Source organism: Chelonoidis abingdonii, chromosome 15 (genome assembly GCF_003597395.2).
Source record: "Chelonoidis abingdonii isolate Lonesome George chromosome 15, CheloAbing_2.0, whole genome shotgun sequence".
Taxonomy (NCBI): domain Eukaryota; kingdom Metazoa; phylum Chordata; order Testudines; family Testudinidae; genus Chelonoidis; species Chelonoidis abingdonii.
Window position 1 is genome coordinate 46,882,105 of NC_133783.1, and position 25,661 is coordinate 46,907,765.

The following is a 25,661-nucleotide window of genomic DNA, read 5'->3' on the forward strand; positions in this document are numbered from 1 at the left end:
TCTTTCGTTCTTATGATTTTTTTTTATCAGATCATTCTTAAAAAGGGCGTTTTGAATGTCTAATTTTCAATCTCCTGCAATAGATAGGGGGTTTAAACCTCTATCATGCAGATGGCCCTTCGTTAAACTTAAATTCTTTGTCCTGCAGCTCTAATGTAACCCTTGCTGAATTATTTTTATGAATTTTACTCTTATTCCCTATTATTTTATATATAATTAGGATGCACCAATTAAACAGAGTCATATTCATTGACAAATGGAACGCTGGCTCATGAAAGACTGTACTTCATTATCCAGAAGTTGTAGAGTCTAATGATGGAGAAGTCTATGAAATTCTGGCGGTAAAGCTTAGAACACCGGAATCGCCTATTCTGGATGAGATCAGTTATTTTATTTTCTTACCAGATCTAAGTTTCTAATTTTTTTCTATAATTCTTATCTGACTTCCACAAGAAAATGGTTTAAACCAAAGCCGATGAACAATTCGGGACATTTAAAATTTAAGTGTCACTTGCAAAACACAGAATACTCATGAAAAGAAACTGAAAAGATTCTAAAAAGCAGGAAAATACAGAAAAGCAGGAAAAATCAAACATTTAAACTTCAGTCATTTGAACCAAACGTTTAAATTACTGTAATTTTGGAAATAACATTCCAGTTATCTACCAAAAAAAGCTTAGGACTGCAAAGACATGATTTTTTTCTTTAAAATGTGAGCAGATATGTAAAAAACAGTTGAATTCTATAGACAAAACTACTTGGGGCCGAACTCAATCTTGATGTGGGCAGGCGAAATTTCCACTGACATCAGAGGAGGTTGGGTTATACTTGTTTAACATAAGAACTGAAGTTACTCTTTAGTACTATGTTCATCCTTGAATGGAATCACTGATTGCAGAGTTGCATCGTCTAAAACTACCATTTCTATTGACTTCTCATTTTTTTCGTGCCAGGATTTGCAAGGAAAGCTGGAATTACTTCACACTCGTCTCCATTCAAATTATTGCATAAACAAACAGATTACAGTACTCCATGCCAAGTTTCATTGAAAACCATCACTTGGAAAAGTCTTACCCACGCCTGATAATGTCATAGGTTACTTGTTGTAAAATCGATTGGGATCCAGGTGATGCAACACAGTGTCCAAAAAACACACAGATTGGGTCAGAGCTTGTGAATTGAAGCTTGAAGGAATAAAGTCTGGTTCAAGTCAACATAGTATGGAGAGTTCATACACTGCGTCTTGAGCAAGGATGCGTGATTTATAAAATGAAATGGTCACGTTGTATCTGCTGTACTGAGTTTTCATTGAGCTTCTAAGTAACATCATCAGCCACATAACCATTATTTCAATCCATCTATTTTGGAGCATTTTGCATTGTTGCAAGTGAAGATCTTTTGTGCCTTGTGATTATTTACCAGAAGAGGTTGCTTGATCAAAGTGAGTAGATGATCGTGTTGTTGTCCTGTTTGACACATTTATAATACATAATTACCTAAATGTATCACGCTTTTGCACTGAGGCACAATTACACCTCTACCCCGACCTTAATGCTGTCCTCGGGAACCAAAAAAAAATTCTACTGAGTATAGGTGAAACCAATTACAGAAACTTGCTTTGATCTGCCAGAGAGCAACAGACTAGCCCTCCCCGCACCGCTCCGAGGCGAGCGCTGCTTTCTGCGTTATATCAGAATTCGTATTATATGGGTTGCGTTTATATCGGGTAGAAGTGTACCTACTCTTACTAACTTTTGTTTGCCACAGTAGAATAACACACATTTAAAAGTGTTGTTCAGTACTTTGAAAAGAAGTCTCACTTGTGTAATAGAAATGACCAATTTTTAAAAAACTTTGTTCGCGTATGATACGGTGATAACATTGAGATGTAAAATATTTTCTTACACCCAACACAGGCCAGCTTAGGTTTACATTTATGCAAACTTTGACCATGTAATTGCCAAAGGTCCTGATTCAGCAAGGTACTTAGAGTTTGGTTAATCTACAAGTTCTATAGAAGTGGGATGCTTTAAATTGGTACCTTACTGAACTGTGCTTATGTAGTGCAGTATTATTACTATTTCATGAACATCAGCTCATGCTAGAAAAAAGCTATGAACATGGGTTAAGGTTGTTCACCCTATTTCCCTGCCCCCAATATTCCCCATAAAGTTCAATCTACAATAATATGTGCTTCCCTTGCAGGCAGTGAAGGACTGGTGTGGGGAGCATGTCAATGATCTGAACCTGCAGTCATGGTTCGTTGTAACGCCTTGTACCCACAGCAGGTTTCTGTTCTCATTGACCTTTTTAAATAAATTCTGCACGTTTGCACAGACCTTCATGACCCTTTTTAAAATTTAATTCTCCAGTTTGCACAGACCTACTTACACAAGTTGCTAAATATTCAAATTCATACCTCTCGTCTTGTGCCCACAGCGTTGTATGGTATGTGATTTATAACCATACTTTGATGTAATGTTTGGTCTACAATAAGGGTCAATCAAGCTGACATCCAATGCATCGTAGCATGTTAAAGCTTGAGAATAGATCTGCTTAAATAACTGCATGCATGTATTCTTGGCAAGCACGAAGAGCTAGTGGGTGGATACAACTCATTATTAGTATGGTAATAGGCATACAATCATAATTAAATGTCGCAGAACTTATACATTATGCTGTTATCTACTTGTGTTGTAGGGTTGGGAGACGGGAAGGGGTTCATAAGCCAAACACATGATTTTACTATCTATGTCTTAAACACTGAATGATGCACCAGGAGCCTGTGGGGTTTCGCTGAGGATTACTCTTACTTATGAAAATCTGCAACTTATAATTCTCTCTGTGATCAGTGACAGTCTCATAGATGGAATCACAGTTACCATAGTGGAAAAAATGCCAAGCAGTTAAGTAAAAGTCCTATTTTGAAGTTGCGTTTTGAATTTTGCTTGAGTAAAATTAAGAACAGTGTTACCAGGCCATTATGAAGCAAATAAAATAAAGTTGTTCAGTACTTTTGGGAGAGAATGATCTAACAGTGCAATGGAAGGTGAGACAAAGGTAAGCAGTAAAGTAAAGATAAATTGGCGTGTTTGTTGACAGCAATTTACTGCCACCAGATTCTGCTATCTTGGATTTCTACTTTGATCAGCCAATGGAATTAACCAGTTATGTTCTATTCAATATGATCAAGGGTTGCCGAAACAAAGGTTGCATGTATGCGCCTTTACTGAGCCATATGGGGTTTGGGCTACATGTTGCAGAGGCCTGAATAACATCCAAAGTGATAAATCACTGTTTGGGACTGGATCCTGTGCGTCCGTTACTTGGGCAAAGTTCACATTGAAAAAACAATTAGGAGTTTTGCCTGATGAGTGCTTAAGGATCAGCTTTGTATGGCTGTGCAAAGGTGGTTCTATTCCATTTGTGGGCATTCTCTGCTGCTGAAAGACATGGACAATTGCAGGGATTCAAGGAAGGAGCTCAAAAATGCAAAAGGAAGTTGGACGGGAATGATTCTAAATATAATAATTCTAATATAAAACACACGTCCGCAAGCGCTCAGCAGGCATGAGCTTCAAATAACTAACTAATGAGTTGGGGAGCGAGGACATGATAAATTTCACTTCGCCTATATAAAAGAGGAGCTGCTTGCAAGGAGTTTTGCCTGCATCAGGACTAGGATCAAACCCAGAGAGAATGAATGCTTAGGTCGTACAAGTGCCATAAGAATGAGTAATTGAGATGATGTAAAGAAAAAGAAATTGAGGCTGAATATCAAGAAAATGTCTAAAACTAAATTTATTTGATGATAACCAAACATTGATTTTGTTTAAATATATACAACTGAACAGTAATAGTGTGATATCCCGCAATATGAAAGATGACAGTGAGCGCTGCTATTACTGAAGTGGTTCAACACATTACATAAATAGTTTAATTTAGGAAATAAAAATCAGTTAACTAGGCTTGTCTGCTGGAAAAGTGAAGTTCTGTTATTTAAAACATTGAAGCTTAACTATATTTCTGATTCTGCCTGCCGAATAGGTGTAAAGCGCACGGAACCCTCTGTTTGTGAACTCGATTCACTGTGAAATCGAACTGTCATCAAGTTTGAGGACGATGGGTTATATGTAAGATAGGACGATGACAAATTTTCCCAGTAAAGGAGAAGTTATGGAGTGGCCCGTCCTGGATCTCGAATATAATCATACTGCATGTACCACCTTTGTCCTGGGGAATAAACATGAACATTTTGTAAACTATTTTTTTGAATCCTGTTTAACATAGTCACTACTAAATCAAATTAAACCCGTCAGTCTGCCAGGTGTTTGTGTGACAAATTGTCTTCATTTTGCTTTTATATGTACCAAACCAAGATGAACAATAACCACAAATAATTATTATATTATACAATTTATTTTAGGTTACTGCGTCATTTACAAGTGTAAAACCCCTGTTGAGATAATGTCCCTGAAATGGGGGTACCAATTTCAAATTCCATGATTCTGAACCATGAATTTGCCTTAAGAATTAGTGCCTTACTTACTCAATATCCACCTTCAAATGAAGTGTCACACTGGTAATGTGTTGCTTCTATGTCCCCACACCAATCTTCATTGTTTGGATAGAATTCCTCAGGATAAAACGGGCTTTGATGAAACTGTCCCAGAGAATACTGAAGGGACACCACACAAGTATATTTTGCTGAATGTAAGAAAAGAAAATTACATATGAGTCATTTATATATACTTTTGCATTATTTGTTACAATTTATCAGCCGATGCCCAAAACCTGCTGAAGTTAAGGAAGCTTCCTATTAACTTCAATGAGGTGTTCTGTGATTCAGAATCTAATCTCTGAGCGCTGTGGAGCCCCACTTCCAGTTTCCATTTTTATACGGCAGCGAACCTTCTCAAGATTTAAGCTAAAGTATTATGAGACAGAACATAGGGCCAAAGAAAATGTTTCAGGGGAGAAAGATTTGCTTTTTCTTCATCCAATAAATGTCTATGTTCTTTCTTAATTCAGTTGGAAGTAACTTTTTGAAAGAAGCACCTGGTGCACTGGAACAAAAAATTACAGTTCTTGAATGAAAATATCGTCTACAGCCAACTTTGTATGTAAAATTTTTACTAGATGCAAGAGCTTTTTAATTGACACATGGCTTAAGAACGGCCATACTGCGGTCAGACCAAAGTTCCATCTAGCCTAGTTCTTCTTCACAGTGGCCAATGGGCAAGTAGCCCGATGGGATGAACAGGAACAGGCATCATCAGTGATTCCATTCCCTTTGTCGCCCATTTGAGCTTCCTGGCAAAACAGAGGGCTAGGGGCACCACCTTGCCCTGCTTATACAAAAAAGGGAAAACAACAAGGACTTTCATTATCTTGTTGAGCGACGTATCGAAAAAAAAATATTGGGTATTTTAATTTTTCTTCCGGTTGAAGTACACAGAAACTGGTTAATGGGCATATATTTGTTGACTGGTAACTCTGTTTATTTTGTTCCCGTTGCTTTGCTCTTGGGGGCCCAAGTCCTTCTGCATCGAGGCACAGCCCATGGACAGTGTGAGGCTTAGGTCAGTAGCCTGGAATGTGCCGGGACCAGGTCTTTCTTGGAGTCAGGTTGCTTGGGATGCAACCCCAAAGTTCGGTCGGTAAAACTCCATCTAAGGCCAATACTGCACGAGACTGAAGTCAACAAGTATTCGTAAGGAAAGTTGGAAAGGAACTTTGAAGAGTGAGTTTAATGATGGCCCGTGGAAACCGTTAATAGTCTATTTTATTTGTATTCACCTATTTGCCCCCGTCTGCAAAACATTCACGTATGTGCCTTTTCTCTACTGACATTAAGAGTTTCATTTGAAGCCATTGGAATCATTCGCCATTAGCCAAGTTAAGCACCATACATATGTGTGCATTATTGGGGCTTAAGTGTTTTCTTTAAAGTATAAAATACCTAAATATAGTATCGTACTGTACTACTCTATTCCCTATTTAGAATTGCTAGTTGCAAAAAGAAAGAAAAGGTTGATATTCGAAAAATGCTATTGTCGTCAGCCTGAAGGGACAGTTGCAAAAAGGACTAAGATTATCACCGATGCTGTACTTATTTTTCCTGTCCAAGGAATTAGGTTGCCATTTAATTATCGTGAATAATTGTGTTATTTTTAATAAAGTGTCAGTAAATTGAATGGAGAAACTTACAACTACAAATAAAAGTAGTAAAATTTAATTCTGAATACCTGGTGAACGGCAGACATGTTGAATAGTAGTGACTATTAATACAAAAGAAGAACAATATTTTAATGGGCAACACCTTAATAGAGACATTATAGTATCTTTGAATAATGTGCATCTCAAGAAATGCCAATAAAATCAAAACTAAATTGACAGATATCCTGAAAGGATACAGAGATAGAGAAAGAATGTATGAAATTAGAAAGGTAAGTAGGTCAGCGGATGGGAGATGGGGAAAGAGATAGCAGCGGGTTGGGCTCGCAAATCATGATATTAAGATACCTAGGCAGGCACCCATTGTGCAATAAAACAACCTTATTTCTATCCCATTGTCTAATTCACAAAGTCTGATCAAAGTTAGCTGTCTGCTTATATCATTTACTACAATGAAGAAGAGGAAGGACAACAGAGTGTTAAGAAATACAATGATTATGTTTAGGGATCCAATCATGTAAAATGCATGCCTGAATCCCTACTATGGAGGCTCTGAGGAATGATTAGATGGATATCTCTCAGGAATGGTCTAGGTATGCTTAATCTTGCCTCTAGTGCAGAGGGTAAGTCTAATGCCTCTCAAAGTCCCCTCCAGCCCTACATCCCCCAATAATAATTCTTCATATGCTTTAAAATGGAACTATTTTGGGGATAAAGAGTATTCAAGTGAATATTTCATGTGGATTAATTATTACTGGCGGTTTTTGTCTGCGTGTAGCACCTAGAAACCCCAGATCATAGGCCGATCTTTCTGCCTAGGACCCTGTTTTACATTTTAAATGACATTTTCTCGTGAGCCATTGAGTGTTGATCTAAAATGTTTTAATTTTCTTTTGTGCATCCGTCGGCCCTTGACAAGAAATTCTCCTAGGAATGTATTTTATTTTTGTTAAGAAGAGGGATATTTATAATTAGAGCTGAGCAAAAGATTTCTAGCAAATAGTTTTTCATATTATATATATATATATTTTTTTTTTTTTCTAGAATAATGATCAGCCTTCAAAAATTTGATCCAAGAGTAGTGCAGGTTTGTAGAAACTGTCAGGGTACTTTAAAATCTTGTAATCTATTTTTTAAATCAGTAGGGGGCACTCAAATTCCTCAACATATATAAAACCCATCAATTTAGCCATTTCTCTTTCAGTTTTCCCTGTCTCTTTCGCTTTTATCGCTCACAGCCACTCCTCTTTGGCCAGCAGGGTAGAATGCCTAGTGCAAGAGGCTCCATCATCTCTCTTTAGTTTACACCGTGTGGTACAACTTAGTTCTGCCAGTGACTCCGGAACCTGGAGCTATAGATGCTGAACTAGAGGTGCTCGGGGTGCAGCTGCAGCCCCTTGCTTGAAGTGACTTCCATCATATACAGGGTTTACAGTTTGGTTCAATGGCTCCCCCACTATACACATTGTTCCAGCACCACTCCCTGGTACCCCTGTTTGGGAGCAGTAATACTGCTGTTTGTTGGATTGGGAAAAGAGAAAGCTATCTAAACAAAAAATATTAAAAAGAGACAATTACCATGTGTTAGTGCATCTGAAAGATAAAAGAGAAAGACAGAAGTTAGCGATTTTGATTATTTTTTTTAACATGGCCATGTTTTACCAAAAATATATAGAAAACAGTGCTTAAATGTAAGCGAGGAAGTAACTCCACTGACTTGTAACCAAAATGTGATTAAAGTTAAGCATGTGCGGAGGTGCTTGGCTGGATTGGTGCCATCAATATATTCAATCTTGTGAGGAAATACTTAATATTCAGACATGTTCTAAGGATATTAACTATCAGTTCCATGCACCAATGAATTTCACATCAGGCCATCTAAACGATGCTGAGGTTATTCCCAAGGATTAGAGTGGGCTATACAAACCATAAAAATACATATGGGCTTATTTATATTTCTAATAATTTTATATCTATTAATCTGATGCTCACTGAAGTAAGGGACTCTTAAAAAGAGACTTGAATAAAGTTCATTGTGGGCAGGCACTCCCTGCACTGCGACTAAGAGTTCTGTTTAAGGAAAGATTGCCAGGACAGAACATTGTATGGTGCTTTTCTGATGTGTACATAAATGAGATGACACTGCAAAGCTCATTTTCACTTGAAATTTGTGCTATATTCTAATGAATTAAGGACAAGCCACCATGGTCAAATTCATATAAATAAGGTAGCATTTGACCAATAAGTGATTCACAGAAAGATTTCACGGCAATTGATGCACCTCTTTATAGCAAACATTTGAAGGTACAGGTCAAGATAAGTCTGTCATGAAAGTAATAATAATGACATCACCAAGTGCTTATGTAGCATTTTTCATCATTAGATCTCAAAGCACTTCACAAAAAAAAGTAAATATTCTTATCCCCATTTTACAGATGGAAGAGAGAGGTAAAGTACTTTTTAAAAAATTTCTGGTGAGCAAGTGAAAAGGCTAGATTGAATTCAGTTAATAAATTCTCGGGCAGCTTATAGTACAGTTCTGCTCTAAAAAGTGATTCCATCCAGTTCCCTAGCTAGGAAGAAAGAGACTCTACATCCTAGTGGTTGGGGCACTCACCTGGTGTGGGGAAACCCAGGTTCAAGTCTGCTCCAAGGCAGAGCAGGGACTTGAGCCTGGATCTCATAAGAATAGCCATACTTGGTCAGACCAATTGTCCATTTAGGCCAGTATCCTGTCTTCTAACAGTGGCCATTGCCACATGCTTCAGATGAAATGAACAGAACAGAGCAATGTCGAATGATCCATCCCTGTCCTCCAGTCCCAGTTTCTGGCAGTTTCTGAAGGTTTAGGGGCACCTGGAGCATGGAGTTGTTCCCTGAGCAATGGCTAATAGCCATTGATGGACCTATTCTCCATTAATTTATCTGATTTTTTTAACCCAGTTGCCTTCACAACATCCTCTGGCAATGAGTTCCTTAGGTTGACCATGCATTGTATAAAGAAGTACTTCCTTCTGTTAGTTTTAAACCTACTGCCTATTAATTTCATTGGGTTACTCATGGTTCTTGTGTTATGTAAAGGGGTAACTAACACTTCCCTATTCACTTCCTCCACGTCAATCATGATTGTATAGACCCCTATCATATCCTCCCTTGGTCGGGTCCTTTCTAAGTTGAACAGTCCCAGTCTTTTTAATCTCTCCTCATATGGAAGCTGATTGATGTAGGTGCTGGAAATAGAGGTGCTGCTGCACCCCCGTCTTGAAATGGTTTCCATGATATACAGGATTTACAGTTTAGTTCAATGGCTTTCAGCACCTGCATCATAAAAATTTTATACCCCTGGTGATCGATACCCCTAATCATTTTTGTTGCCATTATCTGTACAGTAGCGTAGTTACCACTAAGGGCTACATTTCCAAAACCTAGGTTCTACTTGTCTCTCTGTAAGCTGTCACTTCTGCCTGCACAAACAGTCCAGTGTGCCAAGAATGTAGCAAATGTGGTAGACAAGTGTTTACCTGCATGCATGCAAAAATGCTAGCAACTGGCACGTATGCAATGAGAGGTCGAGCTAGTGTAGACTGAAGGCCAACAGTGTCTGAGGCACTTTCAACAAAGTGTTTTGACTGACAGCCAAAAGGATATATTGTTAATACAGTCTAACTTTCCCTCTACAGACTGGCGGAGCACAGCAGCTGCCTTTACGCTTTTATTAAAATCTATGAAAATCTGGCGACAGCCATACATATCTACTTTACTGTGAAGAATTTGTGCTGGTGGCTATCACACATTTATATCCTATTTAAACAGAATGACTGTTCTGTTTTCAAGCAATGGCAATTACCAAAATACAGGATTTAATGCTTCTTGTTTCTCTTTTCAATGTGGTAAGAACAATTACCAGTAAATTTGTCTCAGATACTCTGGTTAGCATAGAGAACATATATTTTATGAACTTGGTGGGATGAACCATTTATTTAGGGTTGTCATTCTTTCTACGTTATCCATTTTTATTTCTTCCTTGACAGTAGACAGTATAAGCAATTTCAATTAAATGGGCAAGTTTTACAATAATGCATAAATGGTTAAGGAAAAATGAGGAGATTTGTGTGTTCCAAATGTAAACAGAGTATGAAGTTATCCATACAAATATGGGGCCAAACCCTCAGATAATATGAATGCTCCCTCTCCTCAATCAATGGGGAAAATAACATTGAGTGACCAGAGTGGAATGAGGCAGCACCCAGGAGGTGCAGGTAGAGGGCTGGCTTGAGACAGTGTGGCTGGGAAAGGAGGGCTATCCCCTGAGGTCTGTCACTGTTCCCATTGGATGGAGGTGAGGCAATGGGCTAGCTGGTTGGCTCTCGTGCCCCTCCCCCCATACCTATTAAGCTTACCCAATCTTTTCCAAAAGCCTCTTGGTCCAGCCTCCCCTTAGTATGTGTTGTGTTATTTGTATGCTGTGGGTCTGATTGATCACCTGTTATGGGATCAGAAAATAATTTTTGTTTGTTGGACCAAACTGGCAAAAGGTCCAGTGAGATTTTTTGCCTTCCTTGCAGCATCATGGAGACATAGTCATCTTACTGTGTTAAGACTTAAAAATGCTTATTATTGGGAAAAGCAACATTGTTTTAGCACAGCAGGTGGAACTATGCTGATTTAGCACAGCCATCAGGTTTATGATGTATTAATTCTTATCTGACAGGTCTTTATTTGTTAAACATGTATGAAACTGCATCTAAAAAGGACTAGACTGCCTGTTAAATGTTGTTTTTGTTAATTAGCTGATACCTTTTCTAAGTTATTGAACTCACTTAGAACCACATTCAAGTCAACTATATTTAGGGATGAGGAAACTCCATGTGTCTAATATCGTCTCATACCAAATCCATGCCTCATGCGTGCAAAAAACCCTAAGCACAGTGGAACCACAGCACAAGTGAGATACCACAGAAAGACGATGCAGGGGAACTCTAAGACTTCTACTTTCTACAGAGCAATGCTGCGGAAGTGTGGAGAGGCCTAAGTATATCCCTTGCTCACAACTAGCTGAACTGATGTTCAACATGACCCTTTCCTGATCAGCAGGTTGCCAGGTGCCTGTCTTTCCACCAGAACACTCAGTCAAAAAGGGACCTTGGTGGCTCATTAAAAGTCTGGTTGGTGCGGGCTGGCAGCTCCCTACCCAGCTCCATGAAGCTCCTGAGAAGTGGCTGGCATGTCCCTCCAGCTCCTGGGCATAGGGGAGGCCATGGGGGCTCTGTGTGCTGCCCCCGCCCCAAGTGCTGGCTCCACAGCTCCCATTGGCTGGGAACCGTGGGCAATGGGAGCTGTGGGGGCAGCACCTGAAGGGGGTGGCAGTATGCAGAGCCCCTGGGGTCTTCCCTATACCTAGGAGCTGGAGGAACATGCTGACTGCTTCTCAGGAGCTGTCTGAGGTAAGTGCTACCCAGATCCTGCACCTCAAACTGCCTCCCATGCACCAACCCTCTGCCCCAGCCTGGACCCCCTACCTACACCCCAAACCCCTTATCCTTGGCCCCACCCCAGAGTCTGCACCACCAGCGGGAGCCCTCACCCCCCTACACCCCAACCCAGGGCTGCCCAGAGGATTCAGGGGGGCTGGGGAAAAGTAATTTCAGGGGCCCCTTCCATACATAAAAGTTGCAATACAGTAGAATAATATATTCTTTTGGGGGCCCCAGGGGGGCCTGAGGCAAAATTACCCCACTTCCCCCCTCCTCTGGGCGGCCCTGCCCCAACCCTCTGCCCAAGCCTGAAGCCCCCTCCCACACCTTGAACCCTTCATTTCTGGCCCCACCCCAGAGCCCACACCCCAAGCCCAGAGCCTGTACTCCCTCCCAACCCCCAGGATCAGCCAGGAGCCCCCCTCACACACTCCAAACCCCTCAGCCACACCCCCTAGCCCAGAGCCCCCTCTTGCACCCCAAACCCCTCATCCCTGGCCCCACCCCAGAGCTCGCACCCCCAGCCAGAGCCTTCAACAACCTGCCACTCCAACCCCTGCCCCAGCCCCCTCCCACATCTGATCTCTCAGCACTGCCCCCAGCCAGAGCCCCCCCTGCACACCTGAACCCTATTTCTGCCCCCCCAGAGCCTGCAGCCCAGGCAGGACCTATCCCTCCTACATCCAACCGCTCTGCCCACCTGGGAAATGGAATGCAGAGGTTGGGGAGAGCAAGTAACGGAGGGAGGGGATGAGTGAAAGGGTGCCTCTGAGAAGGTGAAGTCCTCATGGAAGGGACAGGGCGCAGGGCAAGGGTGTTCAATTTTGCGTGATTAGAAAGTTGACCACAGCTTTGCAGTCAGTGTGATCAGTAGGGTTGCCAACTTCATATTACTTCACATGACTCCTCAAGGATATTTCTGTCAGACTAAGGTTTGCTTTCATTAGCCTAACTATGCAGTCTTCGTTAGCTGGCAGGATGATAAAATTGGAATTTTAGGAAACTGGCAAAAATGGGAAGAAGCTCTGACCCTGATGTATAAGAATCCCTAGGGGAAGATGGAAAATAAAAATAATATTTTCATACAGAGAATCTGCAAAATATAAAATTAACGCAGATTTATTATAATACTACTTTATATTTATATAGTGCTGTTCATGTATGGATCTCAAACTAGTTTACATAGAAATAAAGTATCTTTATGCCCATTTTTACAGATGGGGAAATCAAGGCATAATATGACTTGGGACACACAGGAAGAAAGTCAAAAAGCTGCGAACAAAAATCAGATATTTTAACTCCCTGTGCCATGCCACTTTGGGGCTTATTGAAACTTTTTTGGCTTTTGGTCTGACCCTAAATGATTTTTTCCCAACTTTCTAAATTGCTAATGAATCAAAATATATCTGTTATTTGCCTGGATGTACTTATAAAATTTGTGCAAATGACATCAAAAGCTGCATGACTTTCCTGGAAGATGTTATGTTTCAAAACAAGTAGAGCAAAACTTTGAAAGCACCGTGTTTGTGAAATCTTGTTAAGGGTAACCATAAAGTATAGTAAATGTGCTTGACCCTCACCAATGTCAATGAAGAAATTCCAGATGAATTTACCTTTCATAATGACAAAAAGATTAGTACTTAAATAAGTCTTTTCATCTCTGGATCTCTGAGTGCTTCATGAAGTTAAGTTAGTCTCATTATCCCCAATTTATTTATTGGGTGACTGACGCATTGAGAAGCTAAGTGGTATGGCAGAAACAGGAATAAACTCTACATCTCCCCCCCCTACTGCTGCCCCATTTCCATGCCCTATCCCAACAGGAAATATCTGAAGTGAAGTTATCAGAGTGCCCTTTGGAACTTCAGAGAGATAACTTGAGTATTTGACCTTCTTTTGTTTGATTGATTTTTGTTTTGTTTCGTTTGTTTCATGTTTTTAAATCTCTTTATTCTATGCTAGCACAATCACATTCACCAGGGAACTAACTGGCTGGCTGAAGCAGGGAACTAATGTTTGAGGAAGTAGGAAAGTGGCCTTTTTAGTATAGGATTCAGTTCCAAAAACTCTGTTTCATATTTTGAAACCTCTGTGATGTGACTTTCACAAACATCTTAGACATGGTCAAAAGCAAATTCTTTGCCAGTTATTTACCTGCAAGACACCTGTAAACTCTTGGTATTTACCTGAACAGATGACACCGGCATCTTCAGAATGAGCACAGTTATGAGAGAGCCATCCTGAATGAGGACAGTCCCATAGACGGTATTCCGATCCTCTGCAACCCACATCATCCAGGACAATATTTCCTGAGCCTTGACCATAACAGGCACTGGTCTTTGCTGCAACACCATGTCCACAGCCAAGCTGCCTGCACACAACATCTGCATCATAGAGATCCCAGGAATCATCACAGACTGTTCCCCATGATCCTTGGTAATAAATTTCAACACGACCTTCACATCCGCTAGATGAATTCACCAGTCTCAATGCCAGCCCTAAAACCGATTCAAGGACATTATTATTAGCACATTAGTCAGTTCTATTTGCTGGTATCTCTCACAGCCACTCCCCTCTGGCTAGCAGGGTAGAATGCATAATGCAATAGGCTCCACCATCTCTCTTTTCACCAATTGTGCAGCACAACTTAGTTCTGCCAGCGACTCCTGAACCTGGTGCTATAGATGCTGAAACTGGGTACTCTAGGTGCTGTTCATTGGATTGACAAACATTGAAAAACAAAGAAATCTAAGCAAAAAATGCTAAAAAGAAACAATGACCAGGTATCATGGAGCCTGAAGGATAAAAGACAAGGACAGGGTTAGTGATATTTTTATTTTGTTTTTGGATATTGTAATGTTTTACCAAAAATATAGAGAAACCAGTGTAATTGAAGTTAACTTGGTGCCAAAGAGCAATGAGTGGGGTAACACAGACACAGTGGATTCCTTAAAGCAGCACAGCCCCCACAAATCACTAACTTCTGGGTGAAGGAGACGGGTGGAACCTTTGACCTCACTCTGATCCATGCACATTTTGACCAATATGATTCATAGAAAGTTTTCACTGCAATTGATGCATCTTTTGATCACAAGCATTTGAAGGTGCAGATCAAGTTACTTCCATCGTGAAAATTATAATAAATGATAACACCACCAAGCTCTTCTATAGCTTTTTTCATCACTAGATCTCAAAGCAAGGTACCAAAAAGGTAAGTATTATTGTCCTTAGTGTATAGATGGGGTAAATGAGAGACAGAGAGGGAAAGAAGTAATTTGAAAAAAAAACTGGTGCAAAGCAAGAGGGAAAACAGCTGGATGGCAGTTCAGTTCAGTAAGCTCACTGGACCCAGTTTATTTCCCTTCTCGGAAAGTGTTTCCACTCCTGTTCATCGGGTGATGTGGCGCGTAACGCTGAGATCCCGTGTCTGCGCACATGGGTGTGCACGGCGGACACGGATGGAGTGCGTGCTACTTACAAAGTATACACAAGCACTTTCAGCGGATTGCCGTCAGCTGGAAGCAGGCTCAAAAATACAGAGGTTTATCACGTGCCGTCATGCCGTTTAGCTATGTGCCGGATTGTGTTTTTAAAAGGGAGTAGAGTTAAATAAGAGGAAAAGAATTATGAATTACCTGGAGAGCCACATGTTGGATGTAGTAGTAGGGACTATAAATAGCAAAAGGAGAACAACACCATTAAATCAAGGCACACTTTAATAGTGATGAGAGAAACTTTAGCCGTTAGTAATTTGCACTTTCACGATATGAATAATTCCCCAAACTAGATATGGATGGGTGAGGAGTGAAATGGAGACAGAGGGGGAATGTGGAATTAGAGTTGGTAGGAAGTTTATGGGAGAGAGATGGTGTCTGGCTAATTCCTGAATAGAGAAATTACAAAGAGGTCCACTTCTGCAAATACTACATATACCTATATTATCTAGCCCGTTGTATAATTCAAAATTGATAAAAGCAGCGTCTGCATTTCCTCTTGATTACTGTAAAACTGAAAAGACTTACTTAAAAGAATGAGAAAGGAGAAACAGAGCTTCAAGTAAATATGCAATTGTTTTAAACCCTTTGGATCCAATCTGTAAACATTCACGCAGTGTCAAATCTACCCCATTGGCACAGGGTTCTTTAGTAAAATACACACATACACTATATTTTAGCCTGTTGTATAATTCAGCCAATCTGATAAAAAGCTAGCTGTCTGCATTTCCTCTGATTACTGTAATGAAGACTTACTTAAAAAGAGGAAGCGATAAAACAGAGGTTAAGAAATATTGAATGTTAACCCTTTGGGATCCATCCTGTAAACATTCCGATGTAAATCCAATCCCACCATTGGAGTTTTTAAAGAAAAGGATGTTCCTGGTATCTATATTTAATCCTGTCTTAGCACAGAGGGAAAAAACAGATGGCTTCTCAAGGTCCCTTCCAGCCCTACATTTCGAAGAATAATTCTCCTTGTAACTAGTCCTATACAAGTTCAATATGACTATGCTAATGAATATTCATGTGGATTAATTATATTTTTTTATTGTGTTGCTGTAACACCTAGGAGCCCATCTTAGACCAGACCCCTTTGTACTAGGGTTGTATTCACATTTTCAATTACATCTATCAGTATCTGAGAAGACATTTACTTAAATGTTTGATTTCATTCATGTGTCACGTAGCGGCCCAAAAGAATTGGTCCTAGGACTCGTAATTCTTTTGGCTAGGAAGAAGAATAGCTGGTGGTTAGGATGTTCACTTAGGGCAATGGCTGTCAACCTTTCCAGATGACTGTAACGCTTTCGGGAATCTGATTTGTCTTGCGTACCGCCAAGTAACACCTCCCTTAAAAACTACTTGCTTACAAATAAAGAGACATTAAAATAGAAACGTGTCACAGCATGTGAGTACTGAAAAATTGCCTCCTTTCTTGTGTAATTATAAAATAAATCCATAGGAATATAAATATTGTACTTACATTTCAAGATATAGTATTATAAAGTAGTATAAACAACTCATTGTCTATATAAAATTTTAGTTTGCACTAACTATGCTAGCACTTTTTATGTTGCCTGTTGTAAAACTATGTAAATATCTAGAGGAGTTGATGTATCCCCCTGGAAGACCTCTGCTTATCTCCAGGTTCTACTTCTACACCTGGTTTAGAACCACTGACTTATAGCCCAGGGCTATAAGTGCTGCGGTAATATAGCTACTAAACAATCATAGTCTTTTGACCCTACAGTCTGAAGGATCAGAGACACTTACAGCTGCAAGAACTACTCTGCTGTGAAGTCTCATGTTTCTTATGGCGCTTGCTGTGCCATTTTATTTTGCTAGAGTAACAGTCAGCCTTCAGAAATCTGAGCCACAAGGAATGCAAGTTTGCAGAAATTATCAGCGTAGTTTAAAATCTTGTCATCTATTTTTCACCATTGGGGGCCCTCAAACTCTTCAGCATAGATAATGCCAGGGGTGACAGTAGAAATAGGGACCTACCAGTACGGGGCTGGGTTGGGGCCGGCTCTGGCAGGGCCTAGGGAAGAAGGGGTGGAGATGGGGGAGTCAGAGCAAGCCCCAGCCTGCCTGTACCAGTAAGTGCCCTCCCCAGCCAGGGGAGCAGCAGCAGCCGGGGGCTCCGGGGGCAGTTTAAAGGGCCCAAGGCTCGGCCACTGCTACTACCCCAGGCTCTTTAAACCGCTGCTGGAGCTCCCAGCTGCCGCTGCTACCCCAGGGCTCTGGGGGCTAGTTAAAGGGCCCAGGACTCCCCTGCTTCTCCCAGCCTGGCCCTTTAAATAGCCCCCAGAGCCCTGGGGTAGCGGCGGTGCTGCTCCGGGAGCTATTTAAAGGGCCCAGGGCAGTAGAAGCAGCGGGAGCCCTGGCCCTTTAAAAAACTCCCAGAGCCCCACTGCCGCTACCCCAGGGCTCTAGCAGTGGGGCTCTGGCGGCAATTTGAAGGGCCTGGGCCTCCAGCCACTGCTGGGAGTCCCAGGCCTTTTAAATTGCCGCCTGGGGAAGCCAAGCCGCCCCAGTACGGCGCTCTGGGGCATACCAGCTTACTTTCACCTCTGGATAATGCCCATTGATTCAGTCATTTCTTTCTAACTATTGTCCCTGGTTCTTGTGCGGATACCTATGAGAGCCACTCTCCTCTGGCCCTCAGTGTAATGCATAGTGCAACAGGCTCTGCCTTCTCTCTTTACACCAGCTTATATCTGCCAATAACTCCTGCATCTGGTACCCCTGTTTGGGAGCAGTAATGCTGTTGTTTGTCAGATTGGAAAGCATTGGAAAAGAGAAATAAAGATAAACAAAAATGTTAAAAAGAGATAATTACCAGTTGTTGTCGAGTCTGAAAGATAAAAGAGAAGGACAGAGGTTAGTGAGTTTGATTTTTTTTTGTTTTTTTGGCATGGCAACATTTTACCAAAAATAAATAGAAAATGTTGTAGCTGTAATTAATGTAGTGCCAAAGAACAACAAATAGGGCAGCAAAGACACAGAGGATCTCTCAGAACTGCACAGAACCCTGAAATCACTAACATCTAGGTAATTGTGAGGAATGCAATCTTAGGCCTCAGTCCTATCAACACGTATTCATAAACACAAAGCTAGGAAGTGATTCCATGGACTTGAAACCAATGGATTTAATGTGCCCACGGAATTGTTAGTCTCGTGAGAGATCCCTTATAATCAGATATGCCTAAGGATATTTCCTATCAGTTCCATAATTTCCATGAATTGCACCTAGGTCGTACATAGCACTTTTAAAGAATAGATCTCAACGCACATTTCAGAAAAAGGTAAGTATGTTCTTAACTCATGTTAATTAATTTGAGATAAAATCCAAATGAAGACAAGGCAGTTGGTAGTTTTCCCATGAGTTAGCAGGTTGAGTTGTAGACCAGGAGATAGCCTGGGACTTATCTCAACCTGCTAACTCATGTGAAAACATCAAAGCAGGATTTTACCCTGGCTTAGCTAATACAAGTTAAGAACATGAGAAAAAAGGTGTGAAGACACAGGCAATAAAACCCGCAAACCAAACCATGACTGAAATTTATACTCCCAGCAAGATGTCAAAAGGAACATGGAGAATTTTTAACCCCCCCTTTTTCATATAACTCAAAATGGCTGCCCATATTTTATTCAAAGCTTTCCACATAACGCAATCACCTTAAGGCTTCAGACCAAGTATGGGTTGTTAAGTGCAACGGAAATTTCTTGAGGAATTGTTGAGCAATTGGAAACTTGGGGGGAGAATGGGAGAAAACCATTTTCACCTTCACTTTTGATTAGGCTACATTAAAGACCTTCTAAAATATGTCTGAAGAATTTTTTACTTTTTGTAAACGCAAGCAAAATGAAGTACGTTTTAGTACTTACCTCACGTTTATTGCTTATTCATTCTTTAATATTATAAGTGTTTTATGTCAAGTACAAAGATGTAGCAACTCAATCGAGTCCAATAGTGCTAGATGAATCAGCAAACACAGGTCTCCCAACTCCTACCATATCGATGAGGCATTGCACAGACCATTAAACACTTGGTGTGTATATGGCTTAGTATTCAAAAAGAAAATCGACAATAGCTGTAAGATGACACCAGCATCTCATTGGACCACAGTTACACGAGTCCACTAGGACTAGGCCAGGGTTCCAAGTAGGCTTCATTACCTCCACAGTGCAGATAATCAAGGAGAAATTGCTTTGACCCTTGACCAAAATAGGCATTTCTTGTTGCGGAAATGGCTCATCCACATCCAACCTGCCTGCAAACAACTTCTGCTTTCTCTGTTCCAGTAATCATCACAAACCCTTGCCCAATTTCCTTTGTAATAAAGTTCAACATGACCCTCATGGCTGTTCCATCCTTTCACCAGGTCTTTAAAGGACATGGGAAACGATTTGTGGAATAATGGGCAGTAATCTTTTTTCCATCTGGTGTAATTTCCCCCTCTAGAAATCGTGAAAAACACTAAGGAGTTGGGACTTACACATCTGGTTATAGCCTATGTTTATGTGAACGTGCTGGATGCTATACTAGAGCTGGTTGGGAATTTTTTGACAAACATTTTTTCATTGGAATAATCTGATTCATCAAAACCAAAACTTTTCATGGAAACAGATCTGTTTCCACAAGCCTTTCACTGGGAAGTTGTCGCAGGTCCAGGAGGGAAATTGGTTTTTGATTGGCACTCACCTGACGTGAGAGACCCAGGTTCAAGTCTCTGCTCCCAAATAGGTAGAGCAGAGCACTGAATTTGGGTTTTCTGCATCAGAGTGAATGCCTTAACTACCATGCTATTGGCTATTGTGGGGAGCGCTTGTGCTAAAACTCTTGTGCTTTTTCATTAAGAGCAAAAACCCAAACCGTCTCATTTTTGTTCTGATGCAGAATGAAAACAAATTTGAAACCCTCAAAATTATTCTCCAAACCAGAATTTTCTTATTTTCCAACCATCCCTACTCTATACCCCCATTGCCTGTTGAGAGAAGAGAAGAGCAAATAATGTACAGATAGCAAAATGTTACATCACAAGGAAGAAACTGTGGTCTAGTGGCTCTAGCATGGTGTTGGGAGTTCAAAAATCTGGTTTATAGTCCCACTTTTTAAACTGTTTTGTTGTGTGGCCCTTGGCAATCTCTTAAACTCTACGTCTCAGTTTCCCCATCTGTAAAAATGGGGATAAAGATCCTTTACTTCCAGGTAAGCTGTATTGAGATCCATAAATTAACCCCTGTATATAAATGTGAAGTATTATTATTATAAATGTGAGTTAATTTTATATTTTGCAGATTTCCTGCATAATAAATAAATAACGAATGTTTCACTTATCCACTTTTCCTGGAGATGTCTACACCACAGATAAGAGCTTCTTCCCATATCCATATTTCTAAAATGCCAAATTTTTATCTTCTGTAATCTATGCAATTTTTACTGTCATCCTGCCAACTTAATGCAGATGGAATAGTAACTTATGAAAAGGCGAAACCTCATCGAGCCAAGAAGCATAATAAACAATAGCATTGGTTCCCAAAATGTTTGAGTGGTTATTTGAACAGAATCCATATTCTGACAATCTTGAGATTTATTAATTAATTAAGATCCGTACAATTGTTAAGTGTCAATTCCTGCGAGAGGAAACTGAAATCTCCCTGTAGGCGTGGAGGCCCAAACAGCTACTCCTGCTTCACTCTTGACATGTCAGTGAGGGTTGGTGGATAGAAAAGGAACACGCCAGTAATATATCTGTATTTCAGTACACACGTGAACAGGAACTGCCATGCTGAGCTCAGTTTATTTTGCTAGGCCTATAAAAGTTCTGTCATCAACATCCTCAGCCCCAAACCCTCTGTGTACCCCGAAATCACTAACTCGTTTTCCCGCCTCTCAAAACAAAAGCCCACCTTGTCCACTCTGCTCACACACCTCTCGTCATTAGTAAAAATCGGCAATGTAATCTCAGCACATGCCGACACTTGCTGACATGTCCACTCTTCCTCTCCTCCCCTGAACAATAGGTGAGACTGAATGTGGGCAGGGTAGTGGGAAGAGGATGGCAGAACAAAAGGGAGCAAGGACGAAGACGGAGAGAGGAAGAATAAGTACAGGAGACAAATATGAGAACCAGGAGGAGAAGGGATTGGAAAGAACAAAGAGAAAGGAACAGAAGAGATAAGGAAAAAAGGAAGACATGTATCATAGAAAATATATCAGGGTAGTATGGGCAATATAGTTACAGAAAGATTAATTTGTGAGTCTGGGAGGTCATATTGGATTGTGACAATCAGAGGTAAAAAAGCTACACATAGGAAGTGTGATCCCCAGCTATTGGGAAATAGACATGACTAAGATAATTTCATTCTTCAAGCACAGACTAGCAAGGTTTTGTGTACAAATCTTCACAGAACTGTTATTCCAGCCTGTTCCACTGAAGTCAATGGAATTCTACTGATGTAGGTAAGGATAGAATTCATCCCAAACACTTTTAAAATTGTATAGAAATCAGTGGTTAGCTTCCCAGAGTTTCATGTGAATGTTTCTTTGTTTTTGATATAGGAAGATTTGCCTCCTTTCACAAAGTCGCTTTTCAACTAACAAGATCAAATGATCCTAAAAACATCATATGTGCGGGGAGGAGGAGCACTTTTGAAAATCTTATCCTCAAACTAAAAACAGTTACAAATGTGCCTTACTACCTCCTGGGGAAGGACAGGGCACAGAAGTGAGAGAGTGTGGGATGGACTGAGGAGAACTATATTTATTCTCCACACCTCAATTCTCTGAGGATACAATATGTTAGACTACGGCTGTGACATGCAGCTGTACTGTTCAACCTGTCCTTCCTCTCATTTCAGTCACATGGCAACGGCTCCCTGAAATCGTATGTTACAGTTGTGAAATATTTCAAGCACGGAATCCCATAAAAGAGAAATCCCTGAGAGAAACCAGCATGAGTTAGCACTTACCAATTGTTGTGTACCAGGGCCATGATAGAGCGTATCCTGGTGTCTCTGCAGGAAGATAACAGGCAAAACTAGAGACGTTTGGTGAATTTTCACAGGCTGGCCAAGAGTATATCCCCTTTGCCAAATTCCAGCTCCCTACACCCAATCATGGAAGCGCAAGAGCTCCTTAATGAAACAGTTTAAAGAATGTTTTTAACCTGGGCAAAACAACATGTTTTCCCTAATCTTATTTTTGAAAACAGAAGAAATTTTGCAGCTGAAACTTCCCAAAATATATCAGTGTGTGGCAAACATTCATGGATTTGAGCCTAAATGGTTGAAGTTTGGCAAAGTTATAAGCAACTGAAAATTGGACCTTATCATGGACAGTGTTAGGCAATCTTAAGTAATGGTACTAGCAGCTCTGCCTGTAATACATTTCAGTAGTGATTCTGCACATGTGCATGTCCGCATTTTAAAATTTATGTCACGGTGGATAATATGTAAGTAATAAGTTACCTGTTTCTGAAGTTGCTGTATATCCAGAAACTGTTAGGGGGAAACATGAGAAATTTTAGCATCAGTTAATAGTGTCTTATAACTAGAACTGGGCAAAAATTCAGGCCAAAACTTTTTCCAGAAAAAAAAGGTAGATTTGGCAATACCAAAACATTTTGCAATTTGCATGGAATTGAAACTGTAAATTTGGAAGCAATGCACGATACTATTGGTCAGTTACAAGTGACCTGAAGTTATTTTTGCTTGCAGTCAGTCTATATCTGTCATCAATAGCAGGAGTGAACACTGGGACTGGGTGAATACAGGATTTTTCAGTTCTCTGGCAGTTTCAAAAATTTTTTTCAAAAATCCATTTGGTTTGATCTGAAACTGAAAGTGCCCCCCCTCCAAATCATCAAATGACAAAAAACATTATTTAGATAAATGAAATGATTTTGCAGCATTTTAAATAGAAGCACAGAAAATAAAGGTAGATGCACACAATAGTAGGCGGAAGCTTCCTTATACCCTTTAACTCATGGTTGGGAAACACTCGTCTAAGATGTGGGAGACTCCAAATTCAAGTCTTTGCACAGACTATTTAATTATTTAATAAGTAGACCCCTCAAAAGAAAGACTTCAGAGAGCCCCACACAATATCCCACAATCCTTGGCCAGGCTTTCTGCTGTGACAATTTGGGAGCCCAACATTCAATCTCTGCGCTTCATCATGCTGGTAGAGAGAGACTGAGAATCTGGGGTCAACCACATGCAGCTGAGAGTGCGGCTAAGCATAAGGGAGCCACATTGCTATCGTTTCTCATCTTCTATTTGCTTTAAGTGTCCATAGGGATGTAAGTTTACAGGTCTGCTCACTGCAACACAGGTGAGAAGGTGCCAAAAAATACAGAGGTGCGTGAAACAGCCCAATGGCTAATGCGTAGAGAGCACTGGAATAACTCGTCTCCACTAGGGAAGCCAGTGCTCAGGGACTGGGCAGTAATGTGAAAGGCTGAGGAAATGGGTTCAGGCCATCCTCGAGGGAGGAAAGATGTGGAGAGTTCAGGAGGAAATAGGGGTGGGGAGAAAAACACACACAGAGAGAACTAAGAGGTCAGCATAGTAGGAGCCAGCCACTATTCATCAGGGAGATTCAATCCATGATTGGTAGGTTAGGTAGGATATCTTCAGATTGGGAAGGAGCCAAATCTTAAGGTTTTTGAAGCAGTTGCCCAACTGTTAAATGTATAGTAGGTTCACTCATATATCCTTATAACCCCTGTTACAACATTAACCATTCGATCCCAATACAACTGAAGAGATAGACACGCTCCTAGTAATGCACACTCGCCTCTAAAATTTCATTTAATCTAGGCCCTGATGTGAATAAATACTAATAATGCTGCTTATACAGCCATGAAATCACCCACAGTGTTTTCCAGGTAACGTCTAAGTAATCTAATAATGAGCCTTTCAGACTTTTTGAAATCAGGTTTGTTTACATTTATGGAACTGATACCCAACTATCATATAACAATAGCAAGAGAATACGAAGAGGGAAGATTGTCTGCCTAACAGGATGTGAATATTCCATTGCCCCAAAGTACATATGTAATTTACAAGCATAGCTAATTAGTCAATAAATATATTTTGAAAATAAACGGGATGATCAATGTGGGAGTCTGGAAGTATTAAACTGAAGCACTTTAAAATAAATATGCTTTTTTAGCCAGAGAAACCACATCCCTTCTTAATTCCCATCCTGAACACAAAGATTTGGAGACATGAAATCAGTAACTTACAGTATAGTGATTGACTTGATTTCAGTTGTGATACAAGCCCTTAACACAAAACCCTAGGTAGTGGGAGCAAGGTTAATTTCGTCACACTGAGCAGTTTATTACATGGTTCAAATAATAGTTATAGTTAACTAGCTTCCTTAGCTCACGTTTTTTAAGAGAATAAAGCTGTGCTAGCCAATGTGGCCCTACACTACCTTTAATTTTTGCAAAACTTCCATTGCCATGATTGGAAGGTCTAGCTGTGGACCCAGTGAAAATGAGCAAAACTTCTCTTTACATTTTTGAAAGAATAGCTTTGGAAGAATTGTAGGCCTGTTACCTTGAGTGGTCTGCAGAGTTTCGGAAATTAACAGCATCATCCAACTGAAGAACATTGTGGTACCCATCCTGTCAGGATGCCTGACAAAAGCTGCATCAGAATTTATAGGCACTGACTATGGAGGGGCGTGGCTCAATATTCTGTTTTGTGTCTACAGTAAATCAATACAAAGTAATTTCATTTCAGTCTCAGATGAAGGTGTTCCTGGTTTTATTTTATTTTATAACTTCCTGGTCTCTGCCGGAAGATATTTCAACAGTAGCACTTCTCACTTCCTGGAGAACATCCTTGGCGTAAATTACCCCACGTGCTTGTTATTCATGTATGAATCAAAAGTTACCTTTCACATCTGTAGGATGGATCCAGGGGCTTTATTCTTCCTATCTACTGCTGATGGCATGAAAGGGTTGAGGCTGTAGATGGCAGTGAGGTGCTCCTACAGATTTACCTTCCTTCAAGAAGGAATGGAGTTTGAAGGGTCAGTCCGTTGCCTGCAGTACATACTTAAGAAATGTGACTGAGTCACAGCATCACAAATAAACTATTGCCAAGTATTTTTAGAATTTTATTAAGGTCTTTTTGATATTTTGGGGTTCACTCAGACCAGTAATGGATTGGGTCACCATCCACCTTGTAATGCTAGGTGTCTTGTGGCTGTGCTGTTTTGGTTTTTTTAATAACTCTGACTCCTAACAACCTGCCGCAGCCACCACTGGCTTTGCTTCAGTTTGGTTTTATAACTTTCTTTTCCCAATCTGATAGCCTTCTAATCTTAGAATTTGCTGCAAATGATCCTACTGCAGGGGCCAGTCTCTCTCCTTGAAGCTCTAGAGAGAAAGTGTAAGTTCAATGTCACTACACGCGGAGAATTAAAAAAAACGGACTCCACCTTTACATTTCTAGAAGCATACACTTTATTGACTTTTACACTATGCCA

The 25,661-nt window shown here is 40.4% G+C and overlaps 1 protein-coding gene across 1 annotated transcript in view; it reads right to left on the bottom strand.

Moving 5' to 3' along the window:
• Positions 1 to 24,791, bottom strand: part of LOC116834438 (scavenger receptor cysteine-rich domain-containing protein DMBT1-like) — a 63,640-nt gene extending 38,849 nt beyond the window's left edge. Inside the window, 5 exon segments of the mRNA XM_075072677.1 lie at positions 13,795 to 14,149; positions 19,331 to 19,449; positions 19,451 to 19,538; positions 22,625 to 22,654; positions 24,725 to 24,791. Of these exon segments, the coding sequence (XP_074928778.1) occupies positions 13,795 to 14,149; positions 19,331 to 19,449; positions 19,451 to 19,538; positions 22,625 to 22,654; positions 24,725 to 24,791 (659 nt within the window).
• Between the last annotated feature and the right edge of the window lie 870 nt (positions 24,792 to 25,661).